The 17,612-nt window shown below is 43.4% G+C and overlaps 1 protein-coding gene across 2 annotated transcripts in view; it reads right to left on the bottom strand.

Moving 5' to 3' along the window:
• Nucleotides 1–17,612, bottom strand: part of DAPP1 (dual adaptor of phosphotyrosine and 3-phosphoinositides 1) — a 169,274-nt gene that overhangs the window by 77,208 nt on the left and 74,454 nt on the right. For both annotated transcript variants that reach the window (XM_073589688.1, XM_073589681.1), the window contains exon 3: nucleotides 18–140. In XM_073589688.1, coding sequence (XP_073445789.1) covers nucleotides 18–140 — 123 coding nt within the window. The remainder of the gene's footprint in view (nucleotides 1–17; nucleotides 141–17,612) is intronic.

The raw sequence follows: 17,612 nt of genomic DNA, 5'->3' as shown, positions 1-17,612 counted from the left end.
TCAGGCACTGTACCTACCTCACTGACAAGGAGTAGACATTTTCCTTCGAGTCACTGTTCCTCAGGAGATAACTCCCATCCTGGCCATTTGTAAGCAAAAGGGCTTCTGCTGCATGCCGGGACAGATTGTCATGGAACCACCTGGTTAAAAAAAAAAAAAGGAAAAACATATGGAGTTACGAACCTGCAGTTCTACAATTACTCACAGACAGCTATTGTCTATACATCCGCATTACTTGAGATCAAGGCAGCTGACAAAGTGAAGTCTGCTAAAAGATTAACCATACTGAACACTTAAGAGGAAACAGGACTGACGCATCACCGGAAGACATATTGGCACACTACGAAACCATCTTTTGCAAGATCATCAAGTTTTAGGTAAATAAACACATCATTGCAGAAGTTATAAGCCTGCACTTACACATACAGATATCTGATTGAATTCTATCCAATCAGACAAAAATCTGTGCGAGTGGAAACGGGTATCTGAAAGACAAGTACATTATAAGAAATAAGAAAAAGGTTTATATTGTAGGGCAAATGGAAGGCGTAGTTGAAGTCATTTATGTGGAGAGAGAGATCCGCTTCCCGTTAATGACCGCCCGAATAAGGGCACATTTGGGGGAGAATTTGTCAGAAGGGGAATTTTAAAGTCAGTTTTACTTGTGGCTACACGTCGGTCAAAATTTATACCAATGTTTTAACATACGTCACATTTCTAGTTATAAACACTTCTGGCTAGAGCGGTTTTTCAAAATTGTATGTCACCTCTCCACAGTGGTGAGAAATACGACAAAAAAAAAAAAAAAAAATTGCTATTCAAAAATCTGATTTTTTTTTCATAGATAACCGTACCCACTTTCTCATCCATCTTGAAAAGTGTCGAGAGTGACAAAAATACAAAGACACATTTGTGGGCAAAGAGGATAAGATTTCCTGCAAATCACGACATTTTTAACACCAAATAAATCTTAATCAGATTAGATTGTTAACACAGTGGTGAATCTTTGCTGTGTCTCTTTGTAAGAGAGTGGAAGCGGACTCATCACCCTCTCACCAAATATGTTGCTAGACTGTCGCACAGCATGGCCCCGCTGTTAATTTGGGTAATATGCTATTCCAGTTAACCCCCTTACAGGAGAACATGTCCCTTTGACTCTAGGGCTTTCAACTCTTTCCACTTGGAATTATGCTTAGTGCACTAGTTTATGTGATATTATCTGTTCCCCTTCATTACTGCATTCCATGTATTCTATATATACTGTGTCTGTCGAAAATGATAATTATACAAATACTGCAGCAGTATCCTTTAGTTAGGGGCAGTGGTGGACTTCCAGTAGTGGCAGACCACAAGGCCGCTATGTGGACTGTGCATGGGGGGGCTGGGTGTCAGCGCCCCTCCGACCGACAATGCACTTCCATCCAGGATACAATACAGTTGAAAGTTATATTGGGAGAGGGAGTGTCAGCTCCTTCCTCCACCATTCTCCCTGTATGTCTGACTTATCAGCTCAGCGGCGTGATGACGTCACTACATAAAAAATTTTTATTTGTGTTTTATTTGACATTCAATGCAATTAATTAATGCAATTTATTTGAACAAAATTCTACATTTTTGTATAAATAATGATTTTTTTGGGGGGAGTGGCAGGAAAACTTGAACCCAGAGAATTTCAAAAGATTCAATCATCTCTAGTGCCAGGCTAGCCACGGTGCCCTACATTAGACTCACCAGCTATGGTGCTCTCTGTTAATGCCGCTAATCACAAAATCTCCCATTTAGATTTCCCTTAATTTTATGCCTCTCTATTGGTTTACACACAATATGATCCAAGCGTGAAGCCCTGATTACAGTGTCCAGGTGAAAACGATTTTACATCTCATACATATGTGATCATCGACAAAGAAACTCCGCCATGACATTTGGCAAAGATTGTGAATATGAAACTTAGTAATCCAACATCAGTTTAGTTTATCCATGTTAAATATGGAAAAAGGGACAAACATTAAATGAAAAACAACCACTAATCAAGCAATTCACGAGGTTTAAACACAAATCAATGGCGATAACCAAGTTCCATTTTCTTTTTAATTTACACCCATAAGAGTTTGAGTAATGTATGAATCAAACACTCTAACATTTTTTTGCCCCTCTTTTGACTCTATTAACCTTAAAGATATATGTGGTGCCCCCAGGAGTATGGTCGCCACAGTGGCATTGCCTTCTTCCAGGGAGGGTGATGTCAGGCTTGGAAGCAATGAAAGGTCTCTCTAGCAGTTAACCATAACATGCAACACAGTTCCCACTCCGGGCCAGAAGAGGGAGCTCTGAACCAGAATTGGGGGAGGAGTGCTCTCTGAGGGCCAGGAAGGGAAATTAGTCAGTTAGTGTGAGGAGGCCGAAGTGTGTAGACGTGGAGAGAGAAGCTGGGAGACTGAGCGGGGTTGAGAGATCGTTCCCAGCTGGAGCGCATGATCTGGAGCCTGGTCTCCATGGTTGTATGGATACTAATGGTCCTGCAACAGAAACCAGAGGAATAGGAAGCTGTAAATGCTCTATTCCCACCTAAGACTCTGAGGCACAACAGCAATGGGTGAGCCAAGAGAAGAGATAGAAGGCTACAGCTGTCTGCCATATGAGGTAGATCAGAGAGGAAACAAGGAGGAACTTCAGTGTAACACAGTACTGGATGTACCTCAAGTAAGCGCTAGGAAGAAGACTACACAACCTATCTGCATAGAGAGATTCCCAAGTTGCTTCCAGGCTAATCAGCTCCTGTGCCATCTGTAATCTAGACCCTGGACTGCACTTACAAAGTAAAGGTAAAGAAACTACATTCCGCTGTCTCCTTGCCTTCTTTCTGCAATTTCTCCAGCACTGCTACATCTCTGTGCCAGACACTGCACCCTCTTCCTCAACCCCTATTCTCTTCATTTACTCTTCCCTGGGACTACAGCCCTACCTGTGGAGGGCTATAACATCACTGCTGCACCCCACCATCTGTCCCAGAGGATCTGTCTGCAGCGTCGGCTTAACACCTCCCTTGCCGAACACCACAGGTGGCGTCACGAATCACTTTATTCCATCACTTCACCCCCCTTTTACATGGGCGCCCAGGGCCACGGACCGGGTCACTGCTGCTGTGACGTTCCCCTCAGAGACTGGCCCGGTACCGAGTACCCCACAGCCCTGGGAGGGAGACCCATTCATACACTGTGTGCAGAATTGTTAGGCAAGTGAGTATTTGAACAAAATCTACACTTTTATGCAGATTTTCCAACCCCAACCTGTATAAACTTGAATGCTTATTGGATGAAGCAGATCAGGTGATGTGTATTTGTATTATCACAATTAATTACATCACACTTTCCCCAGTACCGGAAGTCCGCTGCCTCAGAGTAACCCTTGACTCTGCTCTTCAAACAGCACATCCATGCTCTTTCTACCTCCTGTCGCCTCTAGCTCAAAAATATTTCCAGAATCCATCCTTTCCTCAACCCTCAATCTACTAAAATGCTTGTGCATGCCCTCATCATCTCCCGCCTCGACTACTGCAACATCCTTTTCTGTGGTCTCCCTGCTAACACCCTCGCACCTCTCCAGTCCATCCTTAACTCTGCTGCCCGACTAATTCATCTCTCTCCTCACCACTCCCCCGCTTCTCCCCTCTGCAAATTTGCACACTGGCTTCCATTCCCTCAGCGTATCCAGTTCAAAATTACTAATACTGACCTACAAGGCCATCTATAATCTTCCCTCACGTAATCTCTGGTCATCCCAAGACCTCCTTCTCTCATCCACACTTATTCGCGCCTCACCCAACCGCCTCCAAGACTTCTCCCGAATAGCCCCCATCCTCTGGAATTCTTTGCCCCAACATGTCCGACTGTCAACCACATTCGGATCCTTCAGACGGAATCTGAAAACCCACCTCTTCAAGAAAGCCTACAGCCTGCAGTGACACCACTGACTCCTCACCACTACCGGAGATATCACCTCAACCAACACCGGAACTGCTGCAACCCATCAAACTACTTTCTCCTTCCCCACCATCCTGTAGCATGTAAGCCCGAAAGGGCAGTGTCCTCTCCCCTCTGTATCAGTCTGTCATTGTAAGTTTGTTTACTGTAAGTGATATCTGTAATTTGTATGTAACCCCTTCTTATGTACAGCACCATGGAATCAATGGTGCTATATAAATAAATAATAATAGTGTAATGAGGGATGCTGTGGCCTAAGGATATCAACACCCTTTGTCAAGGTGTCCAGAATTATTAGGCAGCTTGTTTTCTTAGACAAAATAGGCCAAAAAGAGGGGATGCGACTAATTCTGAAAAAATTAACATTGTTAAAATCTTTACAGAGAGATGCAGCGCTTCTGAAATTGCTTAGATATTGGGGCATGATCACATAGTCAAAAGTTTGTTGCAAAACATCAGCGTTCCATGAAATGTTTTGAGAAAAAAAAAAGCACAATAACTGCTAAAGAATTGAGAAAAATCAAACGTGAAGGGACCAGTAACCCAATATCCTCCAGTGCTGTCATATTCCAGAAACCACTGGAGCCATAGGCGGAGGAGGACATGACTTGGGGATGGGTGGACCTTTAGGCTATGTGCCCAAGTTGCGTTTAAATCCGGACACTGAAAACCGGACTCCTTCCCAGAAATCGCGCGTTTTTTTCCGCAAGATTTGACAGAGATTATGTCCGCGATTTTCGCGTGCGATATTCAAGCATCGCTTGGAAAGTGATTGACATGCGGCATCAATAGTAAAAGATAGAATGTTAAAAATGATAAAAAAAATAAAAAAGTCGGGGTATATTTACCTTCCGACGTCCCGCGCAGCCTCAGCGACACTCCAGTTCCCAGCGATGCCTTGCGAGACCTGTGATGACGTTGGTCTCGCTAGAGTCACGCGAGACTACGTCATCACAGGACCCTGCCGCAAGGCATTACTGGGAACGCTGAGGCCCGGGAAGGCAGCGCGGGACGTCGGAAGGTAAATATACCCCGATTTTTTATTCTTTTTTTACAGGGGTATGGTACCCAGGGCCTGGAGGACAGTCTCCCCTCCTCCACACCGTGGGTACCAACCGCACATGAGACGCTTAACTTCGCGCATGGTGGGCATAGCCACATGTGGGAAGTAAGCGATTCTCATGCATTCCTATGGGTGCGCAATCTCGGCAATTCTTTGCAATTCCGCACAAAAGAATGAGCATGCTGCGATTTTTTCTGCGATGCGATTCCGCTGCGGAAAAAGCGCAGCATTAGCACAGCATGTGCGGAATGCAAGGGGTGCGTTCTATACAAGATTTTTAAATGTTTTCGCGCCGAAAATCACGGCAAAAACGCTTAAAAATCGCATCGTGGGCACACAGCCTTACTCCTGCAGCTTTTTTGGCATAGTGGTGTAGATTTTAAGCAAGAGTGATGTTGCTTTTAGAGTAAGATGCACAGTATGTCTGTGCCTGGTGGGTTACTGTGAGGAGGGTGGGGCTTATATAGAACAGGACATCTGTCTCTCTCTCTCCCTCTTTCTTACAGGGGATGAACAGGAGAAAGCATGTCTGCAGTTTCAGGGAGTATAATACTGGGGTTATCACCTCACATGACAGATGATAGGAGCACATTCACCTCAGACATCATGTACTAGAGTAGTATCAGCATGAATGGGATCAATATTACCTCAGCAATTCATGTAGCTGCCATGTCCCTCATGTGCATGCTACATTTTCCTCACAGTCTGTGAGACAACTTCTGTGAGACCTCCCTGCAGACATTTGATATACTACTCTGCATTCACCTCAGACATTGTGTAGTGTGTATGTGGTGCCCCTGAGGCTCAGTCGCCACAGAGGTACTGCACCTTCTCCTAAGGTGTAGTGCCCCACCAGCCTGGTAAGTTGGGAGCTCCTTTCCACACTCCAACACCTACACGCGCACACAAGATAGTTCAGCAAAGGACCAGATTGCAGCTCCATGCTTAGAGGATAGCAGAGCACCTTTCGTGGGTCCTTGCTTCGTAACACGAGATGTGCTGGGAGGTGGGTGGAGTTTAGATCCATATAAAAGGTTGGGAAGGTTTAGAATTACAGGTCAGTCCCTTAGAGGGCAGTCTGACAGAAGGTCAGTCTGGGGTAAGTCCCAGAGGAGAGAAGGACAGTCAGTCAGGAGAGTCTAAGGACGGGTCCGAGGAGAAGGAGAGGGACGTAGAACTGTAACCTAAGCATCCATATGAAGGAGAGAAAAGTACGGAAAGAAGGAGAAGAGAACAGAGAGGAGGAGTGGGTTGGATAGGAACCCTGCCTATAGGTTCTCAGCGCAAGGCTGGGACCCGGTCCCCGAGGTTGTATGGACACTTAGGGTTCTGCAGCAGAAACCGGTGGAGTAGTTGGCTGTAAATGCACTACTCCATCCAAGACTTGGGACACAACAGCAACACGGATAGAGAGCCGGGATCCAGGAGCATCCCCGAGCAGGCTACAGCTGTCTGTCATACAAGTAGAGTTCTAGGAACATCTAGACAGGAGGTATTCCAGGGTAACTAAGTACTGGAGTGTTTCACACCACAAGGCTCATTGGAGGAGTCATTCAGGAAAGGTACATGTTGGCGGAGTGTTGGAGAGGAGAGCCCTGACTTGCCCGGGAGGTTGATTGAGTCTTTACCCCGGAGGACACGGCACGGAGGCAGGCACCTGTGTGTACCACGAACTGTGAGTATAGCTTTGAAACTGCAAGCTCTGGTGTCCTCCATTCCTTCGTCGCTAACACGTTCAGCACCGCTACATCTGGGTACCAGCATCCACACTATCCCGCACTTCTCCAGATCCATTGCACCTACACTGCCCTGGGACTACAGCTCCAACTGTGGGGAGCTACACCATCTTTGCTGCATCACATCATCAGTCCCATCGGATCTGCAAGCAGCGTTGGCTTAACATCTTACTTGCCAAACACCACAGGTGGCGTCACGAACTACTATTCCATTAACCACCAAAACCACCATCACATTGATATTGGGCGCCCAGGGCCACGGACCGGGTCACCACCACCGCTGTGACACATTCCCCCCTGACACCGGCCCGGTACCGAGTACCACACAGCCCTGGGAGGGCGACCCATGTACTATCAGCTCCTACATCATATCTGGGATCAAGATTACCTCAGAAATTCATTCAGCTGCCATGTTCCCTCACTTATTGCAGAGGCAGCTTTTGTGTGACCCACCTGCAGACATTTCTGATATACCACATTACTGCTGTATTATACAGAGTCTTCATGAATTCTGGGTATATGTATGATAGGACAGAGCAGGGACACATACAGTGTCTGCCATTACTGGAGCAGTCGGGGGATGGTATATGTATGATGATGAGAGGCTGCACTTCATGTCAGTGCACTGTATACTGACCCTGCTGTGTGCTGATTATCCCCCTTCCCAGTTATGGAGTCTGATAATCTGTATGTGACCTCATCTGTTGCATACTTTGATGCTGGGTGTACAGATCCAGTGTAACCAGGTTACTCACTATATGTGGTATATGTGTAAAGGCTCTATTCCTGTGCTGTATACTTAACCTGTACCACGGGTCTGTATACATGATATCACTCCTCACTCTGCTATACAGTATACGGATCATGCTGGGTATAGACATCCTGTGTCTCCAGGTCAATTTCCTGGCTGTACATATAATATGGACATGACTTCCAGCTCAGTGCTTAATTTCTGTAGCTATTGCTGCCTTTAGTCCTCTTATGTTACATGCTGTCCTGCCAGATATATCCATCCTGTTTCTGTATATTGTCTCCCTCGTATGTTGCATGATCAGAGTATACCCACCAAGTGCTTATTTTATATTACCTAAGATGGTGGATAGCACAGGCCTGAATGGTTTATGTTTTATCATGTGTAAAATAAATAATCGGGGAGTAACTCGGCACATTTGAGTGGGCACTAATAACTCAGCACATGGCGGGCAGGGAGTGGGCACTCCTAGTATGAGGCTGCACATTGCTCTGAAGGACACATCATGGGCCCAGTTTTCAGCCCTGTCTCTCATCTATTGTAATTGTATGTAGTAGAGTGACTGACTGGGATACAGAACTTGCAGTTTTCTGCTCACACACCTATGGCTGCAGGCAGCTTATATTAGACCTACATATTTCTTACCATTTATGCGCAGCTGGTGATTAGAGTCTGTCTGTAACTGCTGTAGAGGAGCAGGCGGCTTCTCATTTATTGTTACAGCATATAACACAGCATTGCCCATCTGTCTACTTCTGGACCTTACGATGGGATATTTTCCATTATTAACCTGTTGTATACCTTGGTCGTAAGCCTGCATGGTTTTCACCCTCACTTATCCCACATCTTGTGCGGTTGGAGGGGTCCTTGAAGTTGGTTAAATATGGTCTGGGGGATCCATTGGGATATGGTTTCCTCTTTTTGGAATTTAATATGGTTCTGGATCTGGTGAAAGGTGGAGGGGAGTTTCGGCAAGGGTTTGTTGGATCCCCAGGAAATTCAAGTGAAAATTGGAACCCTTGTGGTTATGGTGCTCCCGAGCTAGTGGGGTAATGGCTGAGAGTAATTGTTTATGTTTGGTAATCACCAGATTTGGGAGCTTCAAGGACTCCCCCCAGCGTGTCAATGTTATTTATGCTTTAATGTTTATTTTATGTTTATTTTAATAAGAACATGAATTAAATTTAAAAAAAAACAAAAAACAAAAAAAGTTATTTGTTTTCCTTTTAGTGGGTCCTTGAAGTTATTTATAAATTGGTCAGTAGGGGTAACCATATCAAGTATGGACCTCTGGTTTGGGGGGGGGGTTGTTCATCACAGTATGACCCCCCCTGGGTTTGGAAGGGTAACCATTTCAGGTATGGCACCCTGGTTTTGAGGGGTAATCATCTCAGGTATGGCCCCCTGGCGTGGAGGGTAACCATCTCGTGTATGGCCCCCTGATGTGGAGGAGGTAACCATCTCGGGTATTGCCCCCTGATGTGGAGGGGTGACCATCACGGTATGGCCCCCTGGTCTCCAGAAGCATTTATTTTTTATAGGACCCTGTTAGGGTAAAGTCCCTGGGGTCATGGCAATCATTTTGCATGCCTACAGAATAAATTGGCTCCTCTGAGCCAGGAACAGCGGCTGGAGGGCAGAAGAGTACAAGGTAGGCATGCTTTTCAATACAATGTATAGCTTCAAGGACCCTCTCTTTTTTCATATGACTTGAGAATGCCGAGGCACGGTTTTTGACTGTTTATATTGACCAAACCATGTTTCTTTCAAGGTTGTCGTCTGGACAATGCAGTTATCTAGTGCGTGAAACTGAAAAGCAATGTACCTAATCTGTGTGTCCTTGAGTCAGTGGGAGTGACTAAGGGTAAAGTTATCAAGTGCATTAACATGAAGGGCAGTATGCCTATTCCTGATGCCCTTGAGCCTATGGGAGCGGCTAAGGGTATAATCAAGTGCATTAACACAAAGGGCAGTTTTCCTACTCCCAGTGCCCTTGAGCCTATGGGAGCGGCTAAGGGTAAAGTAATAAAGTGCTTTAACACAAAGGTAATATCCCTATTCCCAATGCCTTTGACCCAGTTGGAGAGGTCAACAGTAAATGTTATCAAGTGCATGAAAAACAGTTAACAATGGCGTGGCAGGGTTATTAATAATGCCTTTGTAGACTTTTTCTGCTTTAGGTTTATTTAAATTACTACTTCCAGATATTCTGAAAGTTATTTTATGGTCAGTTACAATGTTGATGTTATATTGTGTATAGTTTTTAATTACTCCCTATTTATAATATCTTTCTATTGAAATGTTCATCACTTTTCAGGTAGTGATAGTAAGTGGGTTTAAGAAATTTTACTGCATAGCTACTGTAAATAACGGTGGTTTCTAGAACTAAAATCTGTGAATTGGTGAATTATTAGAGCTGGCTACAATACATGCAGTATAATAGATTTTTTGAGGCATGACAGATGTCATTATACAGGTATTCAGATTGTAGCTACGACCTTAATTATGGTTTACTTTCCACATTCCCCATTATGGGATCCTCATTGCAGGATGTTTAGCAACTGTTATTTTGCTGAAGTTACTGTATTATCGATCATAACTTGGTAGCATGGCATTGATAAAATTAATCTGTCGGAGCTCTGGAATTTTATTTATTTATTTTTTTACTTGTATGCACAGTCTTTCCATAGCATGTAGAAATGGTTGATGACTTTATTAGGCATGGTTGATGGGGGTCGAGTCCATTTAAGGTGTCAAATGGCCTCTCTAGTGGCGGTTTAGGAGTCAGGTGGAAGTTGCAGACAAGTTAAGGTGGACTCATTTTAACTAATAGAGGATGTAAAACCTCATGGTGGTGAACAGGCTCGGCTTTGGTGGCCAGCCTCAAGGACATTGTAATGGTAACGTCAGTCAGGGGCGGGCACAGTGGTTAAGCACAGGAGTGAGAATAATAGGGTCATTGGTGCCCTGAAAGTTTACTGGCTCTGCTTGAATGGCAAGCCAGTACGTGCCGCCCCTTTATGGCTTGTCTGTCCTGGTTCTGTATGTCAGACAGCTGGGGATATCACAGTACTTGTGAATCCCAATGTACTAGTGTGGGGAGGGTGACTTGACCGACAGACTTGGCTGAGGGGAGAAGGGATGGTTTGTGCACTGTAGACGGATGTTTGTAATGACAGAAGGGAAACAGCTGGGGAAAATGGAATAGGAGTGCAATACCTAAGTTTGCAGGGGGGAGCTTAGTTCAGGACTTGACAGCGACTTAGGGCTTTAGAAACCGCTTAGTCATGGGGGGCGGGGAGATAGGAACCCAGGAGGGAAATTCCCAAGGAAGGGGATAAATAGGACAGGACAGGGTTCCAGGCTAGGCTAGTCGCGGGAGGAGCTCAGGAGGAGAAGACTCAGTACGGAGGACTGACAACGGTGGAGAGCTCGACCAGGGGACTGATAGGAAGAGACAGTCATGGGGGTGGTCCTGACAAAAAGAACCGCAGGACAGACGAGGCCCCGGGGTACCGATTGGACGACGATCTCAGACTGGTGAAGCGCTGGCGGTAGATAGGCCTAGGGCAGCCCCAGCGAAAGATCCGCGTGGAACGTCAATACGACTGAAGGAAGGTGAAGGTACCTGGGCCTGAATACGGAGAGCTGTAAAGGAGCTGCGGTGTATGGTTGCGGTCGTCAGGAGGATGGCCAATAAACTCGGACCTGTTGCAACCAAAATCTGCCTCCGTCTGGTGTCTGTGTCGTCTGGTCGCGGTAAGCAGTGGACCACTCCCCAATCCGGGCCGTTACTACACTAGCACTTCACCTGACTCCTACTGTGATTGTTTTAATCCTGTGATTTAAATAAAGTTGTGGCCATTTTGACAACCAAAATAAGGTGTTGTGTATTTATTCTAGTGCCTGCTAGGTTTACTGTAGTTATGGTGGTTTTAAGATGGAGCGGGGGTCCGTCCCATATCCATAAGTCAAGAACTGCAATCTCGCTGCAGTGCCCAGAAGTACAAGGTATTCAAGCTTAGAGACAAGGCCAAGGTAAGAAAGACAGGAACCCTACCACCAGTGAAACTGAAACAAGACACGGAAGGTGAAATGTCAAGACTGGGCCAAGAAATATTGGAAAACAGATTTTTCAGAGATTTTATGGACTGAAGATATGAGAGCGGCTCTTAAGGGACCAGATGGATGAGCCCATGGCTAATTTCGGCTCAGACGCCAACAAGATGAAGTTGGGTACAGCTAATAGCTGGTATTAACGATGAGCTAATTGAACCTTTTCAGGTTAAAGATGGACTCAAAATCAACTGGGACCCGGGAGCGTGGAGAGAGGCGGGAAGGCTGCGCGGGACGCCGGAAGGTAAGAATAACAATATATATATATATATATATATATATATATATATATTAGATTAGATTAGATTAGATAAACTTTATTGATCCCGGAGGAAATTACAGTATTACAGCAGCAGAACAAAGATCAAGAACATTACAAGAACAATACACACTTTACAAAATAAGTCTATATGGACAGCAGATGCGGATAGACTGGTACTTGTAACTCACCAATTCCCCCCCATACACTTTGAACTTCATTTAGTCTTGGGATGCTTTACACTTATACATTTGTTAAACATCCCCACAGCTGTCGGAACAAACGATTTTCTATATCTTTCCTTTTTACACATTAGTTGGAGTAGACGCTTGCTGAATGTGCTCTTTTGCTTCGCAAACAGTTCATAGAGCGGGTGTGTATTGTTGCTCATTATAGCCTTGCATTTCTTAGTAATTCTATCCTCTAATACCTCCTCGAAAGTCCTGAGTTGTAGACCCACCGCCGCACTAGCCTTCTTGATAAGTTTATTCAGCTTATTCGCGTCAGCTGTGCGCACACTACTACCCCAGCATATAATTGCATCAAAGATTGCACTCGCCACAATGGATTGGTAGAACATTTCAAGCATTTTGCTACACACATTAAACGACCTTAACTTCCTTAGGAAGTAAAGTCTACTCATCCCTTTCTTGCAAACCTTCTCCATATGGCACCTCCAATCAAGCTTGCTGTCCAGGTGAACCCCCAAATATTTGAAATTCTCCACCATCTCCACATCCTGACCATCAATAGTGATAGGTAAGCAATCCTTCATGCACCTTCCATAACTCAACACCAGCTCCCTGGTTTTCTTTACGTTGAGTTCTAAATGGTTAGCCTGGCACCAGTCAACAAAGTCCAAAACCACCCTTCTGTATTCCTCCTCCCCCCGGTCTCTCTCAATACCTCCGACTATCACTGAGTCATCAGAGTACTTCTGAAGGTGACAAAGGTCTGATTTATACTGAAAATCAGCTGTGTATAACGTAAAAAGGAATGGCGACAGCACCGTTCCCTGAGGGGCTCCAACACTACTCCGCACACTATCCGATACGGATATATATATATATATATATATATATATATAAAAATATATATATATATATATTTTTTTTTTTTTTAAATTATTTTTTACATCCTATCTTTTACTATTGATGCTACATAGGCAGCCTCAATAGTTAGAAGTTGGTCACACTCGTCAAACACTATGTTTGACGAGTGTGACCAACCTGTCAATCAGTTCTCCAAGCGATGCTACAGATCGCTTGGAAAACACTAGCAATTCTGAATGCTAATAACGCTTGCAAAATGCTAGTTTTTCTGCGGGAAAATCACGGGAATTTAAAATGCGATTTTCCCGCGGAATGGAATTCGGAATTCTCACGGTAATTTCCACAAGAGTTCTGCTACGTGTGAACGTAGCCTTAGGCCCAGCAGGTTGGCTTGCTCTCAATTTGGAACATATTGCCGACATTTAATAGCATCATCTTGAGAAACTGGTTTCTATCATGTGACTAAACGACGAGAACTGGAAGGTCCATGATTCACTGCACTGTTTGTCCATATTCTTAACAGGATCTTGAACACATGGAAATGACCTCTAGCTAGAGAACAGCGTTGATGGACACGTGCTGAAGTCTTCTGGTAGTGTGGCCTCCACAGCTGAGTGAGCTCATTTGGACACGGCTTATCTGTACATTGTGCAGAAGGCTGTAAGCAATATGCTGCTCACTTTGTTCTCGCTCTAGGACATGGTTTATCCTGTGTTGACAGATGAAAACTGCAGACATTTAATACCTGGTAACTTTTTTTTGTCTTGGGTCTGCTGCTCTCCCATATTTAATTTACAAACCTGCAGGCCACTTTCTAGTCTCCTGATCTAGTCAAAAACTTTCAATAGTGCTAAAGTACAACACAATCTTCACAATCGTGTTTGTGAATCATGATATTATCATCAATACTTTGCATTATTATGTGAACCTTCAGCTGAAAGAGCAAAAGGATTCCTCATTCCTTCACTGTGGAGAATTAAAAGGGAATTTGTAACCCCTTTTTTGAGATATAATGATATCACACAATTGTGTGTCACATAAGGATTCTCAGTACTTTTGATTCCCCCTGATCCCGCACCTTTCATGCATGAATACCTTTTTTATATCGGTTCAGATGTATGTAAATTGCCACGGTCCGGTGGGCGGGGCTTATTTGCCTTCTTTCATCCCCCACCTAGGCTTGCTGAACGTAACTTCATCTGTGAATATCACAGATGCCGTTGTTTTTCAGCGCTTGCGCATTGAAAAGGCAGCCAGCGCTTGCGCAGTATTCTTTGCCCAACTGTGGGGCATAAAATAGCTATTGCGCATGTGCCGGTATTTTTCAGTGCTGTCTATGCCCCGGAAGTCTTCACATGCATGACACACTTCCTGGACGTCGGCTGCCTAGTAAAGCCCTGCGTACCCCGGAAGCTGAGGAAGCCGAACATAGACAGCGCTGAAAAACATTGGCGCATGCGCAGTAACGATTATATGCTTTGCCCACAGTTGGGCAAAGCATACTGCACAAGCGCCGGAGGCCTTTGCAATGCGCAAGCGCTGAAACATTACATGAACGCAGGAAGAAAGAAGAAATGCGTAGAGCAAGACAGGGAGGGGGGAGCAGGCGAATAAGCCCCGCCCATCAGACCGGACCGTGGCAATTTACATACATTTGAACCGATGTAAAAAAGGTATTTATGCATGAGAGGTGCGGGGTCAGGGGGAAGCAAAAGTACTAAGAGAATCCTTATGTGACACACAATTGAATGATATCATTATATGATATTTCAAAAAAGAAAATGATTATGAACTTGTTTTCTTTGCATTATTTGAGGTCTGAAAGCACTTTTTTTTAATTTTGACCATTTCTCCTTTTCAGAAAAAAAAACAACAAAATTTATTCCTTGGAAATTCGGAGACAGGTTGTCAGAAGTTTGTCGACTAAAAGAACAATTTACATTTTACGCAAAAATATACCTATAAAGAGAAAAATCAGACAAACTGAGCATTTGGAAGTGGTCTCTTAATTTTTGCCAGAGCTGTAGGTGAAGAGAAAAGAAATCAAATGCCAGCACTATGTTTTTTTGGTCATCACACTTCACAAAAAAAAAAAAAAAAAAAGCTATAACAAAAAAAAAAAAAATCAAATGTCATAGTACCTTAAATTGGCGTCTATGAAAACAGTCAGCTTGCCACAGTTCAATTGATGGAAAAATTAAAATTGTTATAGATCTTGGAAAATGGCAATATTAACCAATTCTCTCTTTTTTTTTTTTTTTACAAAATTAAAAAAAAAAAAAAAAAAAAAAAAAATTCAGCTCTTTAACTATGAATTTTTTTTGTGGAAGTTTTGTATCAATGTAATCACACTGACTTGGAAAATCATGTTTCCAGGTGACTTTTACCATACAGTGAATATCTTTAAGGCTATGTGCCCACGTAGCGATTCTGAAGCAGAATATTCCTGAGCAGAATCGCACACCCTGCTCCCTGGAGAACGCATGCAGTTTTTGACGCGCTTTTTTAAGCGTTTGTCAAGTGTTTTCCCATGCATTTTTGCTCATACAATTGATGGCATGCGGAATCGCAAGCGATTCTGCAAAATTAATGAACATGCTGCATTTTTTACCGCTAAGCGATTCTGCAGCGGTAAAAACGCACCATTGGTACAACATGTGGGTTTCAATTTTAATTGATTGGAATGCTTTTCCTAAGCATTTTCGCGGCAGAATCGCACGTTTAAAAACGCTGCGGAAATGCTTAAAAAACGCTACGTGGGCACACAGCCTAAAGCAAAATTCCCAAAACAATGGTGAAATTGCATTTTTTTCAACATTTCACCCCACTTATTTTTCCATTTTCCAGCACCATTTTTTAATGTTAAAATGGATGGTGTCTATCAAAACTGCAACTTATCCCACAAAAATAAGCCCCAATATTGATGTGTTGATGGGAAAATAAAAATATTATGGCTCTTGGTCTTGGACAAAGGGGAGGAAAAATTGCACATGCAAAAATGAAAATTGCTGCAAATAATGAGTGAACCATTTGCCCATTGGTCTGTGCAGGTTGCCTTCGTATAAGGTTATACTCACACACTGCTTATTTGCTGTGGCTATTGTAGCAGAAAGTTTGGCATCTGTCCCATTCATCTGAAACAACAATACTCACATGAATGGACTTGCTTCACAGAAATTTCTGCAATAAAATCACAATGCTCCCAAAATGAGGTTTTGGTGAGTTTTTGAGGTTTCAGATATTCTGCACCCATTAAGTAAAATAAATTACTTTCAATTTTTCGAATAAAAAACTCAGCAAAAACTCATTGTGGGAATGTAGCTTAAGTATAGGATAGTCTATTTCTGCTACCATTCATCAGGTATCTGATCACTAAGGGTAAGTTCACACTGGGCATTTTTGCTACTTTTTTTCCTGCAGCAAAACTTGATTGCTTGGCTGCGTTTTTGGTGGTGGTTTTGCTGTTTTTTTGTCTTCATTCAATAGGTGAAAAAACGCTGAAAAAATGCTGAAAGAAGTGACATTTTCTACCTCCAAAAAACCATGCAAAGCACAAAATACTGAGGACAAAAAAAATTTGTTTGCATGAGATTTCAGAGATCTTATAGTCTTTGCTAGTACTTTAAAAAGCAGCTGAAAAATTGCATAAAAAAGCAGCAAAAACACCCAGTGTGAACTTGGCCTAAATCCTGTCCACAGTAAAACAGGTGCAGTAATGTCAGAAATGCAATTGATTAGCTTAGTTTACCAAGACATAAGAGTCCCAAATATCCATATTAGCTGGTGACAAAGATGATAACTTGGGGTTAAGTCTTGAGTAGTGCATTCATCCCCAACCTCCAAATGTAGCTCTAATGGCCTATTTTTAGACCCCATGGACACAATTCCTACCATTGCTCTGCACAAGAATTGTATGTAATATGTATTGCCCAGGTGATAATTGCATCACCTGTAGAATACAAGGGAAATCCTGAAAACATGACCTGTTGGTGGGCCTTGAGGACTGGAGTTGGGGAACCCTGCTCTAAAGCACTGTCCCTGCATTGACAGGGCTGTGGAGTCGGTAAGCCAAACCTCCGACTCCTCAATTTAAATGACACCGAATCCAAATCCGACTCCACGACTCCCTCATACCAGGGCTGTGGAGTCGGTAAGCCAAACCACCGACTCCAACAAATTCTCAATTTCCATGACACCGACTCCAACTCAGACTCCACGACTCCAACTCCACAGCCCTGCCCTGCAATACCATATATAGCCACTACCAAATGTAAGGCGCTGTGCTTTGTAAACAGAGGACTTGACATGCTCTCCTCAGTCAGATGATCAGTGGGTGTTCAAGTGTCAGCACCCTTTTAATGCTTAAAAGAAAAGCCTTATAATATATTAAAATGATCATAATTCAGGTTATGTTTTTCAAATATAAAGTAATATATCCTAGTAATATGACTCAGAATGATTCCTTCTAATTTAGCGTGCAACAGGAATCATATCAATGACGGATCATTCATCACTGGGCTTCTTATGCTTATTTTTGGCTATAATAAAGAAGTATATTTGTGCTCCAGTGTAAAAGGACTGGTGTTTCTGATGTTCCTGTAGTTTTCATATTTAAATCTTTATAGAACATACACAATTACAACTAATATATTACA

This window comes from Dendrobates tinctorius, unplaced genomic scaffold (assembly GCF_039654945.1).
Source record: "Dendrobates tinctorius isolate UK_male_01 unplaced genomic scaffold, ASM3965494v1 ptg000011l, whole genome shotgun sequence".
Taxonomy (NCBI): Eukaryota; Metazoa; Chordata; class Amphibia; order Anura; family Dendrobatidae; genus Dendrobates; species Dendrobates tinctorius.
The sequence above is the reverse complement of the archived record's forward strand: the minus strand, read 5'-3'. Positions and strand labels throughout refer to the sequence as shown.